Source organism: Panicum hallii, chromosome 2 (assembly GCF_002211085.1).
Source record: "Panicum hallii strain FIL2 chromosome 2, PHallii_v3.1, whole genome shotgun sequence".
NCBI lineage: Eukaryota > Viridiplantae > Streptophyta > Magnoliopsida > Poales > Poaceae > Panicum > Panicum hallii.
The window spans coordinates 57,211,401-57,239,023 of NC_038043.1; the positions used below are offsets into that span (position 1 = coordinate 57,211,401).

Sequence of the window (27,623 nt, forward strand, 5' to 3'; positions counted from 1 at the left end):
TGCATACTATAGGTCCAAAATAATGCATGCTACATTATTTACCTAGCTAGCTTGATGACTACGCCTCACCACTCAGTGCTCATCACTAATAGCCTGTCGCCGTCATCTTCTTCTTCTTCTTCTTGCCTTTTCGAATTGCTTGTCAGCCTGTCTTCTTCTCTTTCTGTACAGTAATTACGTTGGCCTTTCACACATCTTTCTCCTCTACTGTTTACCAGTACATCAAAATAGTTAGCTAGCTCTATTCCTTCGTTCACATCCTTTTTTTTTATAACAAAACCATACTGCAGAGCACAGCACACAGGAAATTATTCTTCTACTGCGACACTGGCCTGCATGGAAATGGGGACCCTCGCTCATTATTCCCAAAATACAACACAGAAAAAGGAGAATGGAATCGATAAACCACCAAAGTCAAGGAGAAAATATTAGTTCCTTCATCATAAAGAAAACTATACACAACTCATGAACACAATCTAATCAGCTTGTTTATTGACCTTGGCCATCCATTCATTCTTAGTGAAGTTATTTAATAATTATAAAGGTACAATCTGCCCCTGTGCATTGCAACTTGATGGCATTACAAAGACATTTTTGTTTCAACTAAATCATACTGCAAGTACTGTGTAGGCCGTATTCCGTGGCAGCAACAATGACAACTTGGAGAGAAATGCCGTATCAGTGCCAAACTGCCACGTAATGGCGTAAGTTGCATGCATCAAATTGTTTAAGATTATGTATGGGCAAGCAACGGTTGTGAATTATGAGAAACTACGTCTCCCCTTTGTACAACCAACCTACCAGTACAAAACGTTGACCTTCCTACGGTGGGGACAGGATGGAAGAAAAAGGTAGTGCCAAAAACCAACAGCACACTGCCACATGGCACAAGTACAGCGAAAAACCTATGGACCGGCTTTGCAAAAAAGAAAAAAAATGTCCTTACTGTAGCTTTGAAGTATTATACTCTCTTTTCTGGCAGATTGTGGTGGAAGATAATCCACATGTTCTTGCACTTTTCTGCAATAATTTCTTTAAGGAAAAAGAAGTACTTTGGCATAGTTATATCCCTTTTGATGTTTCTAGGCACAAGATCTTTTGAGTCCTGCTGCCCAATGATACTCTGATGCGGACATTCCCGTAGACTTTGGACTCCTAGACCTAGCAGCTAGCTTGTTAGCTCTCTGATGCATGACGACATCCATTCCTACGACCGCATCTACAACTATAGTCTACGTAGCATTTTGATTTGTTGTGCTTCATCGATAGATCCTTTGGTTATGGAGAGACCAGCAAGTTTCCCTTGCTCGAGAACGTTCACGAGCTGCGCTGCTGTCACCAATCGTGTTAAGTCTTGTTGCTTGCACAGTTTGCACTGGACATGTCATTATGCTTGCTGGGATTGTGATCTGATGTCCTCCTGTCCTCCATCCACGAATTATCCTCTACTGTACTGTTAGGATGCATAGATAGATTAATCTGAACTGACGCCAACGCGACAGCTGTTGCATGAATTCAGAGAAGGAACAGGCAACAGATCGGGCACAGCTCGACCTACGACACGACCACGTACGATGGCCGCCGAGCCAGCAACGACAGCTAGCCAGCAGCCCAGCAACAAGGTGGCGCTGGCTTCTCTGGTTGCGAATGGTCGATCGAGTTGCGTCAGCGTGGTGGCGAAGCAGCACGCAGGAACCTAGTGCAATTTGCACATTTACAAATCTGGATCAGGACTTAATTTAGCAGCAGCAGCAGCTAGCTGATGTTGCTGGGACGATGGGATGGATGGCCAAGCTAGCCATGATCTGACGACGACGTCCATTGGTGCGCGTGCATCTTGCAGTGTTTTGGCGTGCAAGTGCTGCTAGCTGCTGCACCCAACAGCTAGGCTCGTCGCAAGCTCCATCGGTAGCTGATCTAGGCTAGCTCTCCTCATCGGCCGGCCGGCAAGGGAACATGTGTGTGTGTCGGACGGAAGGAAATCTTGGCATGCGGCGGACGCTAGTTGGATGGATTCCGACGCCACGCACTGTGCTCGATCTCCTCTCGGCCTCCGTTGCCATGCCATCCAGATTTTTAAAGTACGTACCGTGTTGGCAACAGACCATTGGATGCGTGCGTGCATGCATGCCATCAGAGCACGGCCGGATCAGGTTGTGATCAATCAAAATATCTTAATACAAATAGATAGATCGAGTGTTCATATATCAGTAGTGTATCAATTACGTAGTAAGAAATTAATCTGGAGATGCATGCTGACAGACTGAATAATATGCATGCTTTGCTGAATTGCAACGCAAGATCCTCGCACGCCCTCTGATCGATCTGACAATTAGTAACACGCCATCAGATCAGATAATAATAAGCATGCAAGCAAAGAAGAATGTATGCGCGCGCGTGCATGCGTTTGTTTCTTCCTTGTCTCTGAAAATTGCTGCCCATTGTATCTGAATCAGCCAAAATATACATGCATGCTGTGATGACTTGCAGATTTGTTCGCCACCGCCACCGTCCATTGCTTATTACATCCAGGAGGATTACTACTGCTATGCATGTTCCGTGGTGCACCATCATATCATGAGGAGCTAGCTAGTAGCCGATCGATACGCATACAGATACAGGCGCATGCAGATGGTGCGAACCAAAGAAGCCCAGACGCAACGCAACGCAACGCATGCAGCTAGCAGTACGACAAAGCTCTGTGATGGCATTATTGCCACGGATTGGTTCCAATTCGTCGATGATCGATCATCAGAATACACCAGCACGGCCATTGGGCCAATGCATTACTGCTTGCTCCAGATTCTGCCAGGGGATCGATGTCATGCATGTAGCCTATATATGCGTTCTGCCCTAGCTCGACGTTGCCTGCTGATCCGTCGTCGTCCGAGGCAAGCTGATGATGATTGAGCGCCACAACCACCACCATGCCGCCGTGTCGAGACCTGGAACGTGGACATGCCTAGAGCAGCGCAGCATCTCCCAGTAGCTGCTAGCTTGTATACAATTGCGTGTTGAAGGGGGGAAAAAAGATTGTTCCAGTATACTACTACTGCTAGCGTGACAAGTTCAGAAGGGAAAAAAAATAGTATCCGGCGCGTGCCACGCATCCTGGCATATGATCGAGTTGTATACTCGATCAGCGTACGACTGGCTGAAAGAAACATCAGCTGCTACAGGAGCAGTATACAAATCTTTTCAAAACGAAATAAAAAAATAGTACACAAGTGGGTACAACAGGATGGATTGAAGAGAAGATGCCTACCTTTCCCTTGAAAAAACAGGGAGAGCTGGCGATTACATTAGGCAGCCAGCCCACGTCAGGACGACACACATGCTTATCGAGCCTAATCATGCCTATTAGCAAAGAACGAAAGAGTTCCCGACGACCTAAACACCATCCCGTCCTGCCTGCCTCTTTGATCCCATCATCAATCATCCATGCGTGCGGCGTTCCCTACTGACAAACAGGCCGGATCAGATCGTCCATCCACTATGTATGTACTCACTCAATCCCTCCCCATCGCTTTGTTAAGTTTATCCATTGCCCAAGCACGATGCTGATTCGTTCGCGCCTAAGTTAATGGATAGATAGCGAGGCTGATGATGCCTAGTGGCTTGTTTTCTACCCGGGCACCTACCTACCATGTGCCCTTTCTGACCCTAATCATCTATTCATCTCTCTCTCTCCCTCTCTAGCTCCTTGCATGCATGTGCAGATAGTAGGTAGATATTTTGTGACGGTAGTCCGGCCGGTCACAGGCGTCGTCGGCTCCTCGATCGGCCGCACCGCCGGCCGATTAACAAATGGGTTAGGAGTTGAATTTTACCCGTACTAGCACGTCCAATTTCACCGCACCTAACCTAACAAAGGACGGGTGGTGAACAGTAACAAAAGGTTGGCCGTATGATTGGCGCGCGGCGCGGCTGATGAGCCTTCTGAGCACGAGGCGGCCGGCGGATCATCGGAGACGCACGCATGATTTGGGTGCTCGAGTCGAGCCTCGGGACTTGCTCCATCCATGGAGTATACCACTAGCAGTGTCATTTTGTCAGCTGGGGGGAAAAGCCTTGGGGCACGGGTTGTTGCTTTTGCAGGTCACCTAAACCCTTGACCCTCATCATCAAGAATTCAAGATGAGGAATAATTCAGGAATCTGAATTGCCCCGCTGCAGTCATCGCTTTGACTAGCTCAAAGGAGATGGTGGTGGAGAGGAGCAGAGCGAAAGTCAGAAGGGGAGAGCTGAATCTCTCGCAACTTGTGATGGGAACGAACCTTACTCTTGTATAAAAGAAAAAACCTTAAAGACAACAAAAGCAGAGAGGGAAAACGAAGACCTGAACTGCTGCAGAGGGAAACCAGTACACGTCCTTTTCCTCGCGGCGCTCGTGCGGGCCGTGACATCTCGATCACCCAGGCCAGGCGTGACCTGCCCGGCTGACCGGATGCACGAACCGGCCACTCGTGCGCAGCGGCGCACCCTGCTGTAATCCCTGCGACTTTCTGGATCAAGGGTAGCTAGCTAGGGTTCGTTTCCTATAAAAAGGGGGGAAAAAAAGAGGTATGTAGGGTAGGTTGGGCCCTTTGCAGTGGGGCCGGAGAGTCGCATGCCGGCGTCATCCACGGTTGATTCCTTTGGGATTGGAACCTGCAATGATATACTAATCTATTCTATTGGAACCTTCCGTTCCGTCGTTGCAGTGCAGTGCAGTGCGGGCAGCGTGACGTCCTCGCCTCACCCTTGGCTTCCAAGCACTCTTCTGCGCCGCTTTTGCTCGCTCGTCGCAGAAAACGGCCTCGCATCTCGGCTCCGCCTGGGGCCCACTGCTACATTTTCCATGGGGCCCACCTGCGAGGCCGGTTCGTAGGTGGGTAGCCCACTTGGACCACAGGCTCTAAATTCGACTCGACCCAATCACAAAATTCAGCTCATAAATATAGTGTGGTTATATACAGTAAGATTAGAAGATGCCACCCTGTTTTTGAGCAAATTTGAAAAATCTCATATAGTTGATGCAATTCGCTGCAGCCAGAAAAGAGTTGACGCGGATTATGAGAAGAACCGTCCCACAAAACAAGCTACGCGGTTTATTACGGCAAAACTGATAAAAGACGCCGGTTACCATGGACAAAAACAAGCCTATCAAGTCGGCGTTATCCTCCTCTTGCGAACTGAAACATTCAAAGATACCACTAAAGTTGTAGTATGATTACTTACATTGAAAGATGTCTTTTTTTTTTCCAAGCAACCTCTAGGAAAGGGTAGGAAGTTTCCGCCGTTCTCTTTAGGTAAAAAGGAGCTGATCCAGTTTATACGGAGATCTGAACGGATGAATCCTAAAACCTTGCGGTCATTCTGGTCATTAAAGAAAAACCGACGAAAGATGCTAGTTGCCACGTTTCAAAATGGACAAAAGCAAGCATATCTAGTCGGCGCGGCATTACCCTCTTCTGCAAACAGCAACGTTCAAATCGATGAAAGATGCCACTAAGATTGTAACATAATTATGAACATTGAAAGATGCCAATTTTTTCCCAAGCAACATCTAGAAGAGGGTAAGATGTTTCTGCCGTTCCCTTTGGGTAAAAAAGAGCTGACAAAAAGGAGGTGATCCAGTTTATGCGAAAACCTGAACAGCTAAACTCGAAAACCTTGCGGTCGTTCCGGACACTAAAGAAAAACCGGCGAAAGATGCCAGCCACCGCGTTTCAAAATGGACAAAAGCAAACCAAAACGATCGAATTGAACACTGAAATGGACAAGGAACATTCCCGTCTCGTCTTCCACGTCGACTCGTCGGACAAGAACAAGAAAAAAATATATATGAAACGCGGGCCGAGTGTACACGCTTCAAACAAGCAAGGCTGACACGGATGTGTAGAGTAATGGCCAGTACAAGAAGCCGGCAGGCATTTTCCATGTTTACTTTCTAAATAAGGTAAACTGTGGCCTGGCGTCCAATCGCGGCCCCAACCCACGGTGATGGCAACACACTACCACCACCCCTTGGGATATAGCTAGCCAGGCCAGCAGAAAGCGCGCGAAACAGCACGTTGGAGTGTGGTGGACGCCGCGTGCACAGGAATCTCGCTCGCGAGCAGCAAGCCACACCCGGATCCCGGCCAGGTCCCGGGCTCGCCGCCGCGCCACCGCCACCGCCACCGCACCAAGGAGGAGCGAGCCCACCCAGGGCCCCGCCGCTCCCGCCGGCCACGGAAAGGAGGCGACCGTTTCTTGGGCGCCTCAGCTCCGTCGCCTTTAGCCCTACTACCTTTAACCTTTCTTAACTGACCAAAGAAGAAAAAAAAGGGTCTTTCTGTTTCTGTGGGCCGGCTCCGGCTGGCTGATCTATCTATCTACAGGAGGCTACTGTTTCTCACCGGTAATGCACAAATACTACTAGCTTCCACTTGAGCACTGCTCCTACGACCACAAGCAAGATCAGTTGCGCTGCAGGCAGGCAGCATTGCTGGCTCTGCATGCATCGTGCCTGCTCCGATCCATGGCAGGAGCTAGTAGTCAGTCCATGCATCCTCTGGGTCCGGGGAAAGAAAAGGAACGAGCGAGCGATCGATCCGGTCAAGAAAAGCAAAGGTAGGTGGGGAGGCTTTTCCATGCGCCAGATATTCCCGGCCGGCCTCTGTTCCTGCGCTTCGGGATCAAGCAAATTAATGCAAACCACAGAAAGAGAGCCTGATGAGAGTTTTTTAAACCCCGTCCGGCCGGCCGGGCTTTGGATTTGGAGTAAAACATTTCCACGGAATCCCAATTCTATATAGTATTCTAAACTTGGGCTCCAATTTATATCCACTTTTGAATCGCAATTTATGTGTCGCTGTCCAAGAACAGGAACGATAAGGAAGACTTTCTCCGCGCTTCCCAACCCGCTGACAGGGACTCGATCAGCGCGGGGATTCCATCTCGCTCTCGCACCTTCTAGCTGCACAGTTATTATTATGCATCATCTACTCCATTTGTAAAGGGGTAATTTTCTGATCCAGCTATAGGCGTAGGAGCTAGCTGATGACGAGGAGCGAGCACTGCACCGACCACATGCCAATGATCTGTCATGAGTGACGCATCACAAGAATTTCGCCGCGTCACACAACTAATGGAGCTGATGATGACAGAATTTCCACTGCATCTGAAATCATCAGATAAGTGGATGCCGTTTCAATTCCCTCACAAGATTTGGTCTTTGCATAAACTACGAAATCTTGGATGTCTGGCTGATCCATAAACTAATCTCACACAATAAAAATATAAAGCCGGCCTATTTCTGGATTCATATCGAAGAGTGTCATGACGACATATGCCCTGATGATAATATATACTACATACATAAGACCCTAGGGTGGTATATATAATTCATCTCTTGGTACCTTCCCGGCTAAGCATTAAGTACCTTCACGTATAGTACTACTTCTAATAAAGCATTACATGTACAGCCAGATCGAGTGCTCTACTATATCGTTGCAGAAATTCCATTCCAGTGCAAGTCAATTCACGTATAATCTTCCCTCCCATTGTTGTGCGAGATTGCTATATTCAGAAACAGATAGGCACATTTTAAACGAAAATTATAAGATCTACGTTTTGAATCATAATAAACAGGCACTCAAATTCCTATTCCACAGAGAATTTATAGGCCGCTTCTGGTTTGGTCACAAATTTGCATTGAGTGAGTGATTAATTAACATCTCCGGTGGCCTGTGGGGGCAGTGCCAGTACTGTCGATGATAGGACAAGGAAGCTTGGGGCAGAAAAGGACGCGGACTTTGGACCCACGCATGCCTGATGAGCGATCAGACATGAGCAGAAGCGATAAAATCCAAGACCCAAATAAAATTTCCAGGCTTGTGGTTTGGCCACATGTGGCCTCTGCCGCAAACCAGCTACACGTTAAAAACCTCGCTGTTATTGTTGGTGTCTTTCAGACGACTGATCGATCATCGATGACGGCAGGGAGCTTAGGCTTAGGCTTAGGGGAGAAAATTAAAATAAATGAAAATCTATCTCGGTTAGCTGAATCATCGCCAGCGCACAAAAATAGCAACCCGCCGCAGGTCGATCGAGCTAGAACATGTTTGAGACGCAGGGAGGCGACTTGGTTCAGTTCGATCGAGTCATTGCAGTGAGCCCGTCTGGTGTTTAGTTTTTCTCGCCGAAAAGATAAGCTCAAACTAACCCTTTGAATGAAATTCAACTCCGGGCAGGGCAGAACTCTTTAGAAAGAAAACTATAGTCTTCGCTACCGAACTGGCCCACCGTGTACCTGCAGGGGCGCCATGAATATTCTTAACAAGCTAAGGCACTTTCAGACTCGCCGGGATTAGGATCAGGATCAGGCCAACCTAGCTAGCTAGCGCTGCTGCTGCGGCGAGAAATGTCAAACTTAAAATTGGGAGGAAAAAAGAAAAGAGATGCGTCCCCATAGCAAGCACTCACAGAATGAAGCAGCATAATTAGGAGTAATTGATTAGCACTAGCATTAGGACAGCCCGGATTTACCCCTGCCTAATTACACGCGGCTGCTGTAACAAGCGAGGGGGCTTGTGTGGCAAGCTGGCTTCCCCAGCACGGCACCGGAGCAAGCACTATAAATCCGACCCCTGGGCGCCCCCCTTCCCTCCTCCAAAACCCACCCCGCTCCCTCCAATTCACACCCAAGCGCTAGCTAGCGGCTCACAGCTAGCTCCATTCCGACCCATCAAGGTCAAGCCCAGAGCTGAGGCACCAAGAAAGCAGCAGCCATGTCGGAGGTGGTGATGAACCCGGGCGAGGAGGAGCCGCGCCTCGTGTTGCCGCCGGGGTTCCGCTTCCACCCCACCGACGCGGAGGTCGTCCTCGACTACCTCACGCCCAAGGCGCTCGACGGCACCTTCTCCTGCGTCGTCATCGCCGACGTCGACCTCAACAAGACTGAGCCGTGGGATCTCCCTGGTAAGCGAGCGAAATAAAGCTTCTTGAGTTCCCCCATGTCGATCGAGTCGAGCTCTGGATTAATCTGGAAGCAGGGATCTGACCGACGGCGGCGGCGGCGTTTTCGTCTGATTTGTGCAGCCAAGGCGAAGATGGGGGAGAAGGAGTGGTACTTCTTCTGCCACAAGGACCGCAAGTACCCGACGGGGATGCGCACCAACCGCGCCACCGCCAGCGGGTACTGGAAGGCGACGGGGAAGGACAAGGAGATCTACCGCGGCCGCGGCGTCCTCGTCGGCATGAAGAAGACGCTCGTCTTCTACACGGGGCGCGCCCCGCGCGGCGAGAAGACGCCATGGGTGATGCACGAGTACCGCCTCGAGGGCAAGCTGCCGCCCAACCTCCCCCGCTCCGCCAAGGTAATTAAGAGAAACAAAATCTTCGTTCTCTTGCTTTGTGAATTGTGAGGGATATATGGAGTCATGATCCGATCCCGAGCGATGATCGATGAGCTGCCGGCCTCATGCCGGGCGGCTGGACCACGCGACGCGCTCACATGTCAAGCTCTCATCTTTTTCCCCCCCTCCCCTTGCCTTGCCTGATCGATGTTCTTTTCAACGTGTTGCGTGCAGGACGAATGGGCCGTCTGCCGCGTGTTCAACAAAGACTTGGCGGCCAAGCCTGGCCAAATGGCGCCGGCCGCCGGCCCGGAGCCGACCATCCCCCTCGACTTCGACGACATCTTTGGTGTGCCGCCGCTCGAGGACTCGGAGTACGCCTTCGAGGACCTCCTCGACTTCAAGGCCGGCGCCGGTAATTCCAGCTCCAGCGACGCGGCGGGCATGGGCGGCGGCGGCTACCAAGTCAAGGCGGAGCAGCAGAACCAGCAGGCGCTCCAGCAGGGCCCCATCTACTTCTCCCTGCCGGCGGCGAGCAACCCCGGCGGGTACCCGCACGGGGCCGCGGAGCAGGCGATACGGGCGCACTGCAGGCCGGAGGCGCCGGCGCTGCCGAGCCCGGCGTTCGCCGGCGACCTGTCGTCGAGGCCGTACCCGGAGGTGGACGACCTACTGCTGGACGACGGATTCATAGACTACTCCAACATGTTGAAGTTCTAACTGAAATCAATCAGGCCGGGCTAGGCGTCGCCGGCCGGAGTTGAAGAGCTAGCTGGTAGCTGGCCATATACAGTAGTACTAGTAGTAGTTCGATTTGGTCACCGGTGGCTCGCCACCGCCCGGTCGATTATTAGTTGATTTATTGACTTATTAGCGTTGAGGTTTGCGTTCGTCTATCTATCAGCCGACGAGATCGATGGATCGAGTCTGGTAGCTGATTCGTTGCATGGTGTTTAGGGGTGGGGAATTGAGACTGATCGATGAGCAGCTGCCGGCGAAGGTCTGATGATGAAGTTGTCCGGACCTCGCCGGCGTCGTCGACGAAGGCCTCCGATCCTGCAGGTTGGTGGCTGGGTTAGTCTTTATTAGACTATTGATTTGTTAACCGCGTCTTGGTCGATGCATGCATGTGGAGTTGTGTGTGCGTTGTACATAGCAGCAGCAGCAGCAGCAGCAGCTGATTGGCTTCAATTCATACTGCATACTGCATACTGCAGAGTAATAGTAGAAGTACTAGTAGTGAATGGGTTTAAAGTAGCTGAGAGTGATGAGATGAATGCAGTTGATTGGTTAATTGTATCTGAATCAATGTTAATGTACTCCATCGATTCTAGACATGTGGTGATTTATAACATTTAACATAATTCGTTCCCCGTCATTCGCATTGATGGGGGGCCGATGTTTGGACGGACGGCGTCGGCGTGTGCATGATTAGACGGACGTCGACGAGAGTTCTTGGTCGCTGATCCTGATCCCTTCCGAAATTGGCCAAGAGTCTTGTCAGTTGTGCCGGACCCAGCAATGATTCCAGGGCCAAGTCCCTGTCGCTGGATCCAGTTTGACGACACGTACAGAAGCAGGCCGCAGCAGATAGCATCTAGCATCGTATTATGAACACGATCGAGGCGGCGTGCCGGTGGTGGCGCGCCACCGTAGCCGGCCGGCCGGCCTGTGGTTTTGGTTGGCGAATGCCAGCAAATTGCTCGGGGCCGGCCGATCCATGGGATGGAAATGGAATCGCTTGCTTTCCATCCGACGCAACGATGCTTGCGGCGGCTGGCCACGGCAGAGCTAGCTAGAGGCCGGCCGGGTTTCGCGCCGGAGAGCTCCTCGTCCACGCGCTGCCCTCCCTCGCTTCGTGCATCCAAACCCGGCCGAGATCGCCGCAAACGCGGCAGCATTAACGCGGCGGCGGATCGTCATCGGTGGGGACACGGAACCAGCCGGCGGGTCGGAGGTGGACGACGCCCGCCGCGCGCACGGCAAGGCGGCGTGGGCTGGGACTGGCTGCCCCGTCCGCCCGCGTCCGCGTCGCCACGGGGTGGGTGACGTCACAACTTTAGGCTGGCGCCTCGCGGGGTTGCGGGCTTGTGGCCCCCGTCCCACGGGGAAGGGGTGGCGGCTGCGCGGCCGGCCTTGACCGTCCGTCCGTTGTGTGTGGGGCGCGCATGCCGGCCTGGCCCTGGCCGTGGCCGTGGCCGTGCCTGCCCCGGCGACAGCTACCCCTCCCCTCCTCATCTTGTTCCCATCTCGAGCCTAGCCTAGGCGGCTCACTTCTATCTCAACCGAATCAGATCGTCACAGGTTCACAGTACATTTCCTTTGCACAGATCGAATATTGGTGACCGTACGAGCAACTAGTGCAGAATTCTTGAAAAACTGCTGGCATGTTAGACCATTTTTTACGCGGAAGCTATGGTTGGTTATGCTACGTGAAGCTGTTTATTTAAAGAATAACCCCACTCGTCAAGTGTGTGTGCCGCGCAAGCCGTGGTTACCCCGACGGCTTGTTTCCCATCTCTGACCAGTTCTCACTGGAACCGGATCATCGTAGATTCATAGTGCATTCTTTTTGCATCGACCCTACATTAGCACCGTATACGCAATTTCAATAGAATAATACTCGAGCAGATGTTGAGGTTGTAGCCAGTGACACACTGTGCAACACCTTTTCTATACGTAAAAATCCACATTGCTTATGTTACCTAGAGAGCTATAGTTGCCTGTGTATGTAGAGTGGTGGCGGTGGGGGGCTGTGGACCTGGTTGCCCTGACAACAGCTACAGCTAGTTGATCTTGTTCCCATCCTTATCGGAATCGAATTGTCACGGGCTTCATAGTGTATTCCTTTTGTACCTTACACTTCTGCAAAATTAGTGTTACCTCGTATGTTAGTGACATGCAACATGCCGCTTTTAGACGACGCTGGCTATGTTACATGGCTCATTAAGGAGATGCTTATTTGAAAATTAACAAAAATGACAAAATTATGTTGTGTGTGTGGGCCTAGCAAGCCATGGATGTACCTAAGGCTCCTGATCTTGTCTCATGCATCCCACCTCATCGGATTGGATCGTCACATGCTCACAGTGCATTCCTTTTCCCCCACCGATCCAGCTAGCACTAGCGCCGTATTCGCAATTTCTGCAAAATTTTCAGAAAACCGTCAGACACTGAACATTGCTTTGTAAACCAACCAACGACGGCTCGCATGTTAGTCACGCACTAGATACCGCCTTTTTGTATGGCGGAAGCCATGGTAATTGTGTTGTACGGCTAACTATCGAGCTGCTTATTTGAAAAATAAAATTTTAAAAGAAGTGTGAGTTGAAGCTATGCATGTGGTTGATGAGCTGCGTTGCAAATTCAGAGTGATGTATACGGTCGCCCGCCAGTGGCTGGTGTTCGTTGTAGCCTCCTGACGTTGCGCAGGTGCATGCATGAAACCTTCTGACATCACGTGAGAGAGTGTGATTTGTACCCACTATCCAAAGGACGAGTGGAACTGGTGATAGATCGATCGCTTGCCAGAAGGAAGGTGCCAACAACGGCATGCAGCTGGACCCTGGCCTCCCCCTGGCATATGATTGGCACGGAGATAGATACTAACGCGAGAAGAAACCAAAGACACACCGGACGATGGCAGGATTACATGAGGTAGACTACTGTCGTTACATACGGACGGACAGGGATACCTCCTGCTAGGGTGTCCAGCTGTCGCCTCTTAGGAGAGTGTGATAACCCGTCAGTGAGTCTTCTGACAGGGTGGCCATCAGGGGTGATAGGTTATCCGTATCCTCCTCCTCGTTCTCTGGGTGACGTGGCATACGGTCCGGGCCCGACAGCTGGGATCATGGTCTCCGAACCTCCCCGTGCTTTTTTAGGACCGGGGCCTCCACATGCCCATGAGGGCAGGGGTGCTCTCGGGTGGCCCCCACCGACCCGGACTCCCCAGGGAGGTTCGGGGCCGCCACGTGAGGGGGCCAGACTTCCACGGGCCTGACCGCTCCGACCGGGAAGGGGTCCGGTGCTGCCAAGTGCCGTCTCCGCGGCAGGAGCGGGGCTGGTCCTGCCACATGCCCGCGGCAGGAAGGCCCTTCACGGGACTCCAGCCCAACTAGCGCATTAAAATGTGGGTAGGTGGGCTGGGCGCGCCCAAGTCAAAAGTATGGCCTGCCACTGACACACGGGGCAGGTAGGCTGACACCACGGTAAGCCCGCCTGATCTGAAGGCGTCGCGTCACTGTGCTCCGCACGCAGGCAGGCGGCGTGTAGTCCCGTCACGGCGCCGCGCGCGTGGGTGATGATGGCCTGCAACAGGCGAGCCGAGGCGTGCACTGCAACAGTGCGCGCGGAGGCAACGGCGCGGTGGGTCAGTGCTGCTTCTTCGCCTGACAGAAGGTTCTGACCCAACAGTGGCAGCACGACTTCACTGTTGGGTAACACTGCCAGCAGTCACTGTGCAGACAAGGCTGCACACGGCCATATTCTGGCTGTAGATACGCACATCAACTTCCCGATCGAGAGGACTACGGAGAGGAGCTGGAGATGAAGATCTCCATATCACTCATAGAACAAGCTCCTGTTGGCCGAGCCCACCTGTCGGGGTCCCGCTCAGTGTAAGCACCTCCCTTGGACTATAAAAGAGAGCGTGCACCCGTTAGAACACAAGGTCCAAACACACATCCCAAGCTTAGGCTCAATCCGGACTTCCACAATCAATACAACACCCAAGTGGACGTAGGGTATTACGCTCCGGTGGCCCGAACCACTCTAAAATCCTTGTGTCTTTTCTGCATTCATCCGCTCACCGATCAGGCGCTCCTAGGTCTCCCCCATACGCTTCCTTAACTAGGATTAGACGGGTGCATTCCGCCACCCGGCTGGAGATTTCCTCCGACAACTACTGATTCAACTTATTTTTAAGACTTGTCGTACGTGGTAGCTGCTGTGCCTCAATGGGTACGGTAACCCAGATTGATCTATCCTGACCGGCCTCCGCGTGTAATATCACTGTTTGCCATTACTAAGCCGACCACTAGTTTATTTATTAGTACTAACGTCAAGTGAAAGCCAGATCTATATTATACATTGAGGTGAAAACAGCGAGGAGTTGGTGGTGTCTTGAAGCAGAGGATTCCTTGATCTCAGCAGTGCTAGCTACCGAGTACGACATGCGTGTTTCATTCTCATCTTTGCTCTGTCTGTCTGTGAGTCTGTCTTTCAATGTACTTAACACGGTAATGCGCCTGCCCTTCCAGAACAAGTAGCTAATACCAATACTGTAGGATCTATCGTATCAGCAGCAGCAGCAGCATATATAACAGACCACCTGGTAATCGTACAAGTAGTTGTACTCCGTAGCTGCTACTAGTAGGGCTTGAGTGCGGGGACTGACTAATGCTGCTGCTGAGGAGCAGCTAGGGGGGGCATCCCAGAGAGGAAAAGAAATGTGCTGCCATGCCCATGAATGATTAATCGCGTGATGATCAAGATTAAAAAAAATATATCTTGCTAATTGGAGTAAGTGGGCGGGCTGATAAGGGCCTGTTTGGATTCACCCCCAAATGGCAAAAGGGCAAATGATAAAATTTTTGCTCCTGTCACATCAGATGTTTGGACGCTAATTAGAAGTATTAAATATAGTTTAATTAAAAAACTAATTACATAGATGAGGACTAAATGACGAGACGAATCTATTAAGCCTAATTAATCCATAATTAGCAAAATTACGGTATCATTTGCCCTTTTACACTTTGGGGTGTTTGGATCCAAAAGTGCAAAAAAAAGTGCAAAAGAGCAAAAGTTTTGCACTTTCTCTTTCTCTTTCCCATTCATCCAAACAAACCCTAAATGCTTCAGATATTTATGTCTGTACTCGATCTGCAGGCAACCCTAGTGCAAGTAACTAACAGTTCGATCAAGGCACTCCTCCTTAATTCGAACGTATGTACTCCTGATCCATCCATCATCCTTGATTGCTTCACAAGACAATACATAAATCCAGCAGCAGCTACTTGATGAATCAATGTGGAGTCTTCTTCAATGCCAGGTCTCCGCCTTTGCTCTTTCCTGCTCCACACAAAAACGCACACTGTAAATTCAAATATGTACAACCCCGCATATTAATACAAGTGGTTTCTTGCCGGCCATAGCCCCCCCTCAAAAAGGAAAAAATTACAAGCTTTTTTGGAAAGGATTAATTTACAAGCTTTGTTCGTTTGGAAAAATACGTACGATCATTGTCATCGAGTTCACACACACACAAGCTAAGCTAGCTAGATAAGATAAGGTTCAGACCCTCGTCCAACCCCTGGCAGAGTCAAGAACCCATTTCAAACACGTTCGTTCGGATACACCCCGATCAAACAACTGGGCGTTTTAAATTCAAGAGTCTAGACGACGCATAGAAAAAAAAAAGCCTTATTTACTTAACACAATTTCTTTTTTTGCCGCAACTTGCTTGCGAAATCCCTGCTTGATTAACCAAGTCGAAGCACACGGTTCTCATCTGCTCAACATCCTCGATCAGGCGTCACAGCAACGGTATCGACGCAGGATCGAAGAATCGGTTAGGGCCAGGCCACGGGAAATAACATATAGACCAAGCAAGTTGAGGCCTCGACGCATCGTCCGTCCGTCGTCCACGGATGGATGGAGAGCTGGAGATGGACATGTCGCCAGCTACGGGCTGCCGTCACGCCTCGCATCTGTTTATTCCACTTCCACGTCCGCATCTCATGCGTCCACGTCACCTAGCGGTCTTCGTCTCCGAGATAAAAAAAAAAAGAGGAAAAAATCTCTTGCTACTTGACCCAATGATCCAGATACCTGTACAGCAGCAAAAGACGACGGAATGTACTATTCTGCGGACAGATATGTATGTGGATGTGGAGCCCCGTCATTCATTCCTCAAGACATCCGTTGGATGGATGATGGGTTGCAAATTCAATGCGGGTGTGACATGAGTCAACCAATTTTTTTGCTAATGCATGCATGGCATGAGTATGTATTTTGCTAATGTTTGGTGGGGGTTCACAACTACTATCATGTCCTCGACACTCCTCATCCCGAATAACGCTTCATGTGATCTTTTTGCAATCAATGCAAAGCAAAACGGTGCAAGATACAGGATAAGCGCAAAGCTAGCATCGATCTCAAGATATTTGCAGCAGTTGTTAGTTAGAATCAAGCTTGGACTCAACCACCAAACACATGCATGCTTGGCTTGCATGGAACACCTAGCTAGCTAGCATGCATGCTTCACATGGCTTAATAGCAATCTAAAGTACTCCACTTGACAACCATGCCGCCCCTTATCTGGCAGGAAATCAGGGCCGCCCATTCGCATCACACCGTACCAAATAAACAGCATGTATGCCCTGCAACATTAGGCAATCAGCAGGACCAGGCCGGGACGGCTTAATTTAGGGAATTTTAGAGTGTACCCAAAGTCCAGATCTAGTATATTACTATGTGTCCTTAATTCACCCTACGTACACAAAATGCCTATCTAGATAGCTAGTATCTACTAGAAACTCAGCCTCGCATAGGTACGGCCAAGTGACCACCATTTTAGGCTTTCGATCTCTAGCTATTAGGCACAGAATTTGCATCGAACAGGGTTGGTACATCATTAACCTATACGGCTATACCATCTCTCCTGTCTTTTCCTATAGTTTGGTGTGTGCATTGGTCATTGTCAGGGACTAATTAGGGTAAGCAAACCTAGTCAAGTGACACTTTTGTCTATTATATATGGTTGATCAGAGGCACTGCAAGTCCATGGATCTAAGGATGGCTAGTTTTCTGTTCTCATGTCCCAATCAAAATGGCGCCCAAGTAAAAGACGATAGTGAAAGCAACCGAACGATGGGCGTACCCTGCTGAGATAAGATCCAAGGCTAGCTTCAAGTGACCTCCTGAAAGTTACCACTCGTAGGTAACTCCATCTTGTGCGCGGCCTAGAAAATTCAGGCATCATGTCGATTTGTGGTGCTGAACTTGACGCTAGCCACTAAGAGTTTCAAAGACCGTCAATAGCAATGCTTTTAACTGTCGGCACTGCACTGTTCGAGGGAATTCTATTGTGCCTGAATTTCGCCTCCACCAGCCAGCTTCAATTCTTCTGCACAAGCCACGTACTACATGTTGCTACGAATAAGACCTTGCTGATCTCTCCATCCTTGGATGTCTGCGTCCCGTTCTAGAGGCTAGTAATAATATAGGAGCATGCATGTCAATCATCAATCAGCAGCACAAATGATAACAGTAACTTTGTTTTTAGTGGTATATGTTTTTTTTTCCCCAGCTGATATGAACTGCTAGCTAGCTGCTGGTCGTATCAGGGAAAAAGGCCAGGCGCAAGGAAGGAATCTTTTGACGGCTCATTGCATCATCCGATATCCAAGGAGTTGGGGATATAGTCGACTCTCTCTCGCAGGCGTGCCACGTCCACGTGTGACGTTGAGTGTGGCAGTCGGGCACTCGTGACGGCGCCCTCTCGTAGCTAGAAGCCTCGCTCTTTCTTGGCTGCTTGGTGAACAAGTGGCACACACAACACATGGATCGATCGGACATATGGCCGGGACATGTGCACATCCGATCCGCCATGCGCATGCAGATGCACCGCTGTCTCCGTGCAGATCCGATCCTTTCGAGAGTTTGAGAAGCAAGGGTTTTGAGTTTTTTTTTCCCTCTTTTCTTTTAGCAGGCGTTGGCGAGGAAAACACGCGCGCGCGGATTAGGCAGATTTGTTTGAGGCTTCTTCGACCAATAATCTACGCGCGAAAACGGGTATGTGGCGTGATAAACCCCTTTCGATAATGCAGTGTTCCGTTGGGAAACAACAAGATTAGGATGCATGCGGTTGCTGATGACTAGCTGAATAGTGACCCACTCCGATCCCTAAGATCTAGAAAGAGGTGTGTTCAGCCAAGGCACTCAAGAAATTGTAATTTGGCGAGCCCTTGACCCCCGCCTACTGAAAACTTGCAGAAATGGACAGCACCACCAACCCTTCCTGAACCTCCTCCGCCGTTTCAGCTCCCGGCCATTATTCTTCGGACGCATGCATGCAGTATATCCGTCGCCATCCTGGAATATCCTGCTAGTGCTTGCTTACAGAGGAATCGAGCAACAGAACAGATTATCAACAAGTGATGAGCATAGGCACATTCCGCATTCTTAATCTGGAAGGGCAATCAGCAGGTAATGAGAGCATGCAAAAGGGGACACTCCTAGCTAGCTAGGATTTGATGTGTGTACGCAAATTAAATAAAGCATGATGAAGTTGGAATAAAGTAGCTAGTGTGCATACATGTGCAGGTGATCGGATGAGGTGATCACAAGCACAGGTGACAAGGGAAAGCTTTGTTTTGGCGAGCTTTGCCAGTTAGTTATCCATCTTTTCGGGATCGGATTCCATCGTCGCCTTCACAGGTGACAGGCACATGAGCCGTCGCAGGATGGAAGAAAGAGTGCCGGTGGTGCACGGCGCAGCCAGCCTCCCAGCCTGGAGCTGGAGGCTGGTGGTGGACTGGTGGTGCTAGTGGCTGGAACGCGGAGGGAGGGAGAGGGATCAATGGATCATGGATTGGAGGGGAAGAAGCAAGAGGCGTCCTCATCCGGATATGCCGGAGATGCGATGCCGAGAGTCAAAAGGGCAATGAGTACTCCTCGCAGGTGGGATGCCAACCCGTAATCGCGCGCTCTTTTTGCTGGGCTCAGCTGAGCTCGACATCTCAATGCTAGCCTAGCTAGGAGCTAGAACAGCTGAGGAAGATATCTGAAGACATATATGTGCAGAGTGCACGCAGAGGCCCATGCTGCAGCACTAGCTAGCTAGCTAGAACGCACAAAGCTGCACGCAGGTGGCGAGCCAAAGCTCTGCATGTGGGAGGGAGCAAATCTTGCACAGTTACGCCACTGTCAGCCTTGCAAGGTCGGTCGGCCGCACTCGTGTTCAGGGTCATCAGGTGACAAGGGACGATTGATTAGCCTCCCCTTTGACAGATGGGAAGAAACCGCAATGGAAGATCAGGTGATGCATTAGCTCAAAAAAAAAAGATGAGGTGATGAAGATGGCTGGACACTTTTGCACCTCTACCTTGGCTCGCACTGTACCAGTATCAGACTACCAGCTGCTTGCTCTCTCTCATCTCTACCAGCTGCAAGAACAGGCAGAGGGAAAATAAATTCTGCTGGGCCAACCCCAGCAGGTCTATGGGCCATCATTCCTTCTTTTCTAGCCGGAGAAGAAGCAATGTGGGCTTCCAAAAACCCAAAGGCCTTAACCTGACAGTTGAGCCCAAAATAGCCGGATCCAGCAGGCCCAGCAGAAGAGGCCCCCCTTCTCTTTCTCCGCCGCACTCTCGCCGACATGTGGGGCCATGAGGCCTCCCTACCTCTCTCCTCGCGTCACACACCACCACCCCACGCACACTTCGAGACGGCGGCCGCCTCCGCTCCACCCCTCCCCCTTCCTTCCTTCCCCCCTCTCTCTCTGCGGTGCCGACTGGGCGAGCGGCGGCGCCATTCCCCACGTCTTCGCCGGGTCCTTTGCACCCACCAGGTACGCCCGCCGCCCCTTCTCTCCCCTTCCTGTAGTGCGAAACGGAGCACCCCAAAGGCCCAAACCCTGCGTGTTTGAACATTTTTTCTCCCTCGATTTTGTTTCTAGATCCCACCAGTTTGATCGGGAAACGGCAGAATGCAGTGATTGTGTGTTAGTTCATTTAATTTTTGTATGCGAGCCAGTGTATTTAATTTGGTTGGGTTTCGCAAATTTCTCCTCATCTCCACCAACGGAAGTTTCCGGCCGGTCATGCGATCGGCTAGTTCTGGAATTCCTGCTTTTAACTCAGTCTTGGCTTGGCTTTTGCTTTTTCAGGAAACACGGCCGGGGGTGCAGATGGACGCAGAGACGGCGCAGGCGGCTCCTGCGCTCGCGGCCCATCTGCATAACTCGCCGGTACGTACGTCGGGCCACTGCGGTCGCGGTACACGTAGAACAGCCGGGTTTTGCCAGTTACTTTCGATTACATTTCGCATGCCTTCTGTTATTATCTGGGTGATGACTGCTGATGATCCGTTTGCCTTTCCATTGATCTACTGCTCCGGTCAGTTATGTGCTGCTTTAGTTTCCTTTTTGGGTGATTATATTCGGCCGGATAGGTAATTAAGTTGCAGTTGATATATACACTTTGATGCCCTTTTATGCAAGTTACACAGTGTTACGGTGTTATCATCAAACGTCAGTGGTAGTTTTCTGAATTCTAAAGTGCAGAGTTGCTTTTGTTAATCAGTTTGGTAGAGCAGTCTTGTTCGTTTAAGAGAGGTGCATGCATTCTATAAGTTGCTTTAATAGGTGTGGTCGAGTATTCTCCATGAGCCTTGTCAAATCTGCTGAGCTCATTTATTGCAGCATGTTTAATTTGCTGAGCCTGGTTTAATCTGGAATGATGTACGATTACTTTTGTAGTAGTAATTTTTGCGAGTGCGACTGGGAATCAGAAATTATGTGGATACATTAGTATGGATTAGTGATTTATTTAATTATGCCCATGCACATTGTAACTGATGAAATGATGAGGAACTGCTAAATCTAAAAGAAAATCGTTCAGATACTTAATTTACAAAGTTGCCAAATTGAACACCATGGCTCTGTTGGGCTTTATATATTACTTTTTTACAGTCTTATGGTCTGGTTAGTCAATGGAAGATCCTTCTGTGTTTTTGTGTGAGTCCTTTGTGCAATTGATCACTTGATATCTTCTACATGTATGTCACGGTACGTATTAAAATTACCATCAAGTGGACATTAAAATGCATATTCTCTGAACAACTGTTGTTAGGAGATAAAGCCATAGATTGATATGTCACCTGGATTTTGTCACTAGTTACTTTCATGATTTTCTTAATGGATTAGTGCTATATATATATATGTATATATATATATATGTTTTGCTTGTATCCATTCATGCAATTAGCATATTTATATAGCCATTGTCCTGAATAAAATACCTGATAGTTGCACAATTCGCCACCGTGTCAGTAATTCACTTGTCAGCACATAAACATTTCAAGCTGACTTTAATAAATCTCTAGATGGTAAATTCTTTTTCAGTGTGTATATAGCTGTATAATATTTTTAATTGAATATGGAGATGTACACAGGAGTTGCACATGAATCAAAACTGGACCGACAAACCTTTGCATGTCAAAAAGTAGAGTTAATTTGTCAGGTTGACATATGGGGAGAGAAAAAAAATGTTCCCTTTCTTTATAGTTTATTTTTTATTTCTGGTGGTGTGCTGTAGTGTAAAATGATGTTGATTGCTGTCCCTCTTTCACGAGGCTATGTTTTCCCATGTCAGGCACACCGTGTTCACTCTCAAAGCCCATTTTAGTTTTCCCTTCTCCCATGAATCACACACGTCTCACCTGTTGTATCTGTGACCATTGTACATCGCAAGAAGCCACAGGTCAGCAAGTACTACTTCAAGAAGAAGGACCAGTAGCCACAGCAGCAGAAATGGCAAGGATGGTGCCAACCACGACTCCAGGATCCAACCCGGTTCGCCCTTGAGCAGACAGAGCCTGACCTTCTACGACACCCCACCTACCACGCTGGTGAGCATGGCCGGGGATATATGGTGCCGGTGCCACTGCACACTCACCCGACACTTGTGCGAATTGATCTGGTTTCATCAGGAGCCTTCTATGAGATCGACCATAAAAAGTTGCCCCCCAAATCCCCAATCCATCTGAAATCCATACGGGTGGTAAAGGTGAGGCTTTTCTTTCTGAGATTCAGCTGCTGCTCTTGATTTCTTAATCTGTTTGGGCACATTTGATCTGGTTTTGTTTCTGATCACCTGATGTCTGTGTGTAGGTGAGCGAGCGCACGAACCTGGAAGTTACAGTAAAATTCCCGTCCCTCCAGTCACTGCGCAGCTTCTTCTCCTCCTACCCAGAGTCCGGCACTGGGCCAGAGCTCGACGAGCGCTTCGTCATGAGCAGCAACCATGCTGCGCGCATCTTACTCCGCCAGGTGGCCGAGAAGGAGCTCGAGGGCGAGGTGGGCCAGGAAAGCTTCTGGCTCATCAAGCCCCACCTCTACGACTTCGCAGCGTGCCAGCAGGAGGCGCCGCCACCTGCTCCACCGTCGGCTAAACTGGCGCCGGTAGCTGACTCCTGCTTGCTCACCACCTTGAAGTGCGATGGCGCCGGGTGGGGCATGAGGCGCCGTGTCAGGTACGTTGGCTGGCATCGTGATGAAGCTCCAGAGGGCATATATACGTACACTTGTGTGGCATAAAATCTATGCCTCGTTGAACCACATATATGTTTTGTGGTAATTTAATTATTGCTGTACATATCACGGGCACAATCCTATGCAAAGGTCATTATTCTACCTTGTGACTATGGTGTCTTGTCCAAGTAAGGCTTTTGTCAGGATGATGGTGTGAATTGGTGATTGTGCTGCGTCGCATAGGCCATCTCCAGCAGTGTTACCATTCGGGCTGCCCATTTTGAGAGAAAAAGGCGTAGGACCCACCTCATGTCTCCCCCATCCGCCAGACGGTCTCCAGCAGGCGCTTGCATTTCTCCCCCACCCGTTGCTCTCCCGCCACCCCGACGAGTAGTAGCAGCAGCAGCAGCTCCACGGCGCTGGTCCTCTTCCCCGGTCCGCGTCGTCCTCCTCCTCCGACGAGCCGCAGCCGTGGCTCCGTGGCCCGCGTCCTCTTCCTCCTCTGACGAGCAGCAGCAGCCGTGGCTCCGTGGCCCGCGTCCTCTTCCTCATCCGACGAGCAGCAGCCGCGGCTCCGTGGCTCGCGTCCTCTTCCTCCTCCGACGAGCAGCAGCCGCGGCCGGACCCGGCACTCGCTCGACCTCGGCCACCCCGACGCGCCCCTCGTCCTCGCCGACCTCGCTCCAGATCCGGCGACCTCGCCGTGTACCGCCTCCTCCCCGAGCTCCTCCGCGCACCGTACCACGTCGTCGTCCTCGTCCTCGGCTGGCTCCAACGGCAAGCGGGGCCCGCTGCCGCGTGTCGCTAGGGGATTGGGCAGCCGCGGATGGGGGAGAGGGAGGGCACCCGTAGGAATGGGGGAGAGGGAGGGCAGCCGTAGGAATGGGGGAGACGTTGGGGGATCCGCTGGAGAGGTGAATAGGACCAAAACTTCTATATTTTGGGGTAAAGTGCGGGATGGGGGACACTGCTGGAGATGGCCTTAGGCAACGTACAGAAGCAATCGCGCCGTGACGCTACCCTTGTGACGCAGAAAGCTACTGGGCTAAGGTTATCTCCAACCGTCATTCTCTATATCCTTCTTTATATTCATCATTTACAGACTTCTCTACAAGATTCTCTCCTCTATATCTCATTTCTCTCCAACAACGTTCTCTAAATCTCGTTCTCTGTACATTAAACCCTATATTAGAAACGTATTTTGTTCCAAATTTTTGTACGTACGTATTTATCATACCTCAAATGCTATGGACATATTTTATTTTTATTTAATCCAGTATTTAAAACATAAAGAAAAAATAGAGAAGAGGAAAGAGAATCTCTATATACAGAGATTCTCTTTATATATAGAGAAAATCTGTAGCGTTCTCTATTTTAGAGGACCATTTAGAGAACGCTGCTGGAGGATACAGAGAACAGAATGTTGTGTAGGTAGAGAACGGTTTAGAGTAGAGGTAGGCGATCTCCGATCGGCTCTGGTGGTACCGTAGAAGAGTAGAGGTAGGCGAGTAGCTGCGGCGTACAGATTGCAACCTGTTCAATTTTCCAGCCGAACGAAAGACAAGCTAGTAGTCCAGGTAGCAATGGTACCATAGCATTCATGGACTGATGGACCATGCCGGGCTTGAAGACTTGAAGTGACAAGTGAGAGAGATCGCCCTCGCCCGGCCGTGGAAGCTAGTGGCACTGTGGCTGACTGGCGTCCGAGTCAGACCTTATCTCCAACTCCAAGAGATGTCTGTTTTTCTTTTTCTTTTTTGGAAAAGGAGAGATGTCCTCCGTCTCCGTGTGCGTCGGTTCGCTGCTGCATCCCTTCTCCGCCCATCATCGTCCAACGGATCCAATCCCGGCGCCCACCGGTTTTGGCACGCCTGTCTGGTGCTGACGATGAGAGAGGAAACTGGCTACACGCAGGCCCACCGCCGGCCAGACGGCCTCGCTCATGTGACGGATGGCTGGATGAGATGCGACGACCATGTCCTTTGACAAGATTTGTTTTCCCTAGTATAGTACAGTATCCATTTTATTTTTAAAAATAACAAGTGTAGTACCAGAAATAACCGGCAGATCTGCATTTCGTGCTGCTCCGCTCTCTTCTGTCTCACTCCATCTCACCATCTGCATTCTGCAGACAGACAGAGTACCATGCCGTTCGTGTTTGCACTCCTTGCCTCTTTCCATTTCTTCCCTGGCCCTGGCCTGGACCAGTTGATTGAGCCATTATTCGGAAAAAAAGAAATCTCAAGCCATCGTCGTCTTCGTCTTGCCGCCGGAAATCAGACTGCCAAAACCTTCATCACGGTTTTTACCGCCCCTGCCTAAGCTTGGACTATCAACATCGCAAGCGCGCTGGTCCTTGCTGTCAACCAACTTAACCGCCAGCGGATAGCAGCTGCTCTACAGTTAGGCCATGCATGCCGCGTTTACCAGATGCCTGCCTGTGTGTTACCCCGATGCTAAACGTGGAAACTACACGTAAACAAGCTTTGACAGGAGAAATCGGAGTGGTTTGTTAGCTGGAGGCAGTCAACGGTCCGGAACACGAAATCTGCAGTGCGCTGACAACAAATTGTTTGATCGCAAGAATCATCAGAGTAATCATTCTTCTCATTTCAAACTAAGCACCGCAAATACTCTTTCAACGAGCAAATCACAGCAACTTAAAACGACTCCAAGATTCGCAGCACGCGATAGGCCCCAGAAAAGGGCAAATCCCACTCACTTTTCGCTGTAGTGGGCCCCACCCGCTCTTTGAACAATGAACAGACAGCCACGGCGACGACGTGGCGTGCTGGTACCTTCTTATCCACACTCCTACTATATCCACTTCGGCCCTCTTCCTTTCACGGCGGTCCCCATATCCCGCTGGCGCCATCCGCCCGTCCGTCCAGCGAATCCAACAGCCCCGCGCGCGCGAGCCTGGAATTACCGCACGCCCAGGCCGTTGCGGCGGGCAAGGTGAAAGGCGTGCGCCCCTCTTTGACTCTTTCCCACCCGTCTCTAAAAGGCCGCTGCTTTTCCTCGCCGCATCGCCCCATCCGCCATTGCCTTCCTTCTCCTCTCCTCTCTTCCCCCCGCATCCCATCCTCCTCCGCGTGCTCTCCCTTCTCTCCACCAAGCTCGCGCGCTGCGGAAGGGTTCGATCCGGTGCGACGATCAGGAAGGACATGGCCGAGGCGTTGTGCAACGGCGTCGTGGCGTCGCCGTGCGCCGGGGACGTGGGCGTGGCCGCCCGGGTCAGGGGCGCCGCGGCGGCGCTCGCGGAGTCCGTGCCGATCGGCGGATACAGCACCAAGAGCTCCTTCTCCGCCGGGAGGATGGCGATGACGGACAGGAAGGCGAGGCAGGGGCCTCGGAGCGTCGAAGCCGCGCCTGGGCAGGTCCGTTCGTCAGTCGAATTCGTTTTCTTCCTGGCCTCTCTTCCAGTTTGATTCCTGGTGTTCGTCTTGCCTTCTTTTTTCCTATATAAAAAACCTGTTCTTGTTTCAGTTGAAAGATTCAACGAAAATATTCTTTTCCTAGATTCAGTTTCCTACTAGTGTTGGAATTTGGCGCGCGCAAATCACCCCCTTTTCGGACTGAGATTTTCCTTTTCTTTTCTGCCTGATAAATGAAGGGCTGCTGCGTTGTGCTGGATTCATCAGATACTAAAATTTTAGGCTCTTTCTTTTCGTCCGAACAGATGAACCTGTCGTTTCCCAAGGCCATGCGGTGGTGGCAGAAGGGGCTGCAGCCCAACATGAGGGAGATCGAGTCCGCGCAGGACCTCGCCGATTCCCTGCTCAACTCCGGCGATAAGCTCGTCGTCGTCGACTTCTTCTCCCCAGGCTGCGGCGGCTGCCGCGCCCTCCATCCCAAGGTACGCCCAACTCACAGCGGAGAACTGCCTACTCTGATCCCAAGAACTTCGTAGAAAATACTGCATTTTGCTGTGTGCTGATGAAGATCGCTGAACTCTGCCGCGCAGATTGCCCAGTTTGCCGAGAGGAACCCAGATGTGATGTTCCTGCAAGTGAACTACGAGACGCACAAGTCCATGTGCTACAGCCTCCATGTCCATGTCCTCCCCTTCTTCAGGTTCTACAGGGGAGCGGAGGGACGGGTCAGCAGCTTCAGCTGCACGAATGCGACTGTAAGCCTTCCCTCCCTAAATTAGCCTTTTCAAGTCATCAGAAACAGAAACTGAAATTCTCCTTTTGCTAATATGTTTGTTGCATTTACGTTTTCAGATCAAGAAGTTCAAGGACGCCCTCGCGAAGCACGGGCCTGAGAGGTGCAGCCTCGGCCCGGCACGGGGGCTGGAGGAGTCGGAGCTGATGGCCTTGGCTGCAAACAAAGACCTGCAATTCACCTACGAGAAGCCGGGCCTTGTCCCACTTGCAGAAGCCATTGCCAAGGAGGCTGCTGCACCAGGAGGCCCCTGGTTTCCTTTGCCTGTGTCCGCAACGCAGTTGCTCACTCAGGGATCAGAGAATTCTTTGCTGTCATCTGGAAGATAGACCGTAGTTTCATCAAGATGGCTCCTTTCTGTACAGATTTATTCGTTCTTAGTCTGGTGTTTGAGTGACATATTGAGACGCAGATGCGGCAGGCTTAAGCTTTTAGTTTTTAAGCCTGCTGACTATTGTATCTGTGTTGTAGCATCTAGCCATTGCTCAAGCAGGAAATCCTTTGCTTGATGAACCTGTCTGAATCATGTCTTTGCACAGAGAATTCGTTCCGGCATGACTGATAATATTCATGTTTGAGCTACCCTTTCCATCCAGTTTGTCTTGCTGCAAGCTTGAGGGTTCATGGTGAAAAATCAGGTACCTGAACCTGAATTGTCCTACCTGTTCTTTCATCTGAACTTGGAATTGCCTCTGTATAACCTTGTCTTGGAAAATATGCCTGTTGGCATGGATATGTGGATGCCATTGATACAAGATAATGTCTTTTATACAAAACGCCTAACTGTCTTTGTTCTGTTCCATCAGTTGGGCGTGATCTATGGACTCGTGGATAAGGATAGTCTCTGGCTCCTGTCTTCTAGTTTCTATATCCAT

At 50.4% G+C, this 27,623-nt stretch overlaps 3 protein-coding genes across 7 annotated transcripts; all 3 read left to right on the plus strand.

The window, feature by feature from the left end:
* Positions 1-8,647: 8,647 nt before the first annotated feature.
* Positions 8,648-10,658, plus strand: LOC112883569 (NAC domain-containing protein 87-like). Its single transcript, XM_025948884.1, has 3 exons — positions 8,648-8,946; positions 9,067-9,344; positions 9,558-10,658. The coding sequence occupies exons 1-3, from the start codon at positions 8,757-8,759 to the stop codon at positions 10,041-10,043; spliced, it is 954 nt and encodes a 317-aa protein (XP_025804669.1). The 5' UTR covers positions 8,648-8,756; the 3' UTR covers positions 10,044-10,658.
* A 9,102-nt stretch (positions 10,659-19,760) lies between these two features.
* On the plus strand, positions 19,761-23,054 carry LOC112879614 (protein AMEIOTIC 1-like). 5 transcript variants are annotated; one of them, XR_003226118.1, is made up of 4 exons: positions 19,761-19,896; positions 20,215-21,956; positions 22,038-22,114; positions 22,219-22,745. XR_003226118.1 is itself a non-coding variant. In XM_025943954.1 (4 exons), the coding sequence occupies exons 2-4, from the start codon at positions 21,977-21,979 to the stop codon at positions 22,793-22,795; spliced, it is 513 nt and encodes a 170-aa protein (XP_025799739.1). In that variant the 5' UTR covers positions 19,761-19,896; positions 20,215-21,976; the 3' UTR covers positions 22,796-23,054. The 5 variants fall into 5 exon arrangements, 2 of the variants coding, with proteins under 2 accessions (XP_025799739.1, XP_025799738.1); XR_003226119.1 differs by having other exon boundaries at positions 20,215-20,295; positions 21,701-22,114; XR_003226120.1 differs by having other exon boundaries at positions 20,215-20,295; positions 21,800-22,114.
* Positions 23,055-25,574: 2,520 nt separating this feature from the next.
* Positions 25,575-27,339, plus strand: LOC112883413 (thioredoxin-like 1-1, chloroplastic). Its single transcript, XM_025948709.1, has 4 exons — positions 25,575-25,958; positions 26,261-26,437; positions 26,546-26,710; positions 26,808-27,339. Exons 1-4 carry the CDS (start codon positions 25,746-25,748, stop codon positions 27,075-27,077), a joined length of 825 nt encoding a protein of 274 aa, XP_025804494.1. The 5' UTR covers positions 25,575-25,745; the 3' UTR covers positions 27,078-27,339.
* Positions 27,340-27,623: the final 284 nt, after the last annotated feature.

Coding starts and splice junctions, on each gene's coding strand:
- LOC112883413 (XM_025948709.1), top strand. CDS start 25,746: ATGGCCGAGGCGTTGTGCAACGGCGTCGTGGCGTCGCCGTGCGCCGGG. Junction 25,959..26,260: donor TCGAAGCCGCGCCTGGGCAG/GTCCGTTCGTCA, acceptor TCGTCCGAACAG/ATGAACCTGTCGTTTCCCAA. Junction 26,438..26,545: donor GCCGCGCCCTCCATCCCAAG/GTACGCCCAACT, acceptor TCTGCCGCGCAG/ATTGCCCAGTTTGCCGAGAG.
- LOC112879614 (XM_025943953.1), top strand. CDS start 21,977: ATGGTGCCGGTGCCACTGCACACTCACCCGACACTTGTGCGAATTGAT. Junction 22,115..22,218: donor AATCCATACGGGTGGTAAAG/GTGAGGCTTTTC, acceptor GTCTGTGTGTAG/GTGAGCGAGCGCACGAACCT.
- LOC112883569 (XM_025948884.1), top strand. CDS start 8,757: ATGTCGGAGGTGGTGATGAACCCGGGCGAGGAGGAGCCGCGCCTCGTG. Junction 8,947..9,066: donor TGAGCCGTGGGATCTCCCTG/GTAAGCGAGCGA, acceptor TGATTTGTGCAG/CCAAGGCGAAGATGGGGGAG. Junction 9,345..9,557: donor ACCTCCCCCGCTCCGCCAAG/GTAATTAAGAGA, acceptor TGTTGCGTGCAG/GACGAATGGGCCGTCTGCCG.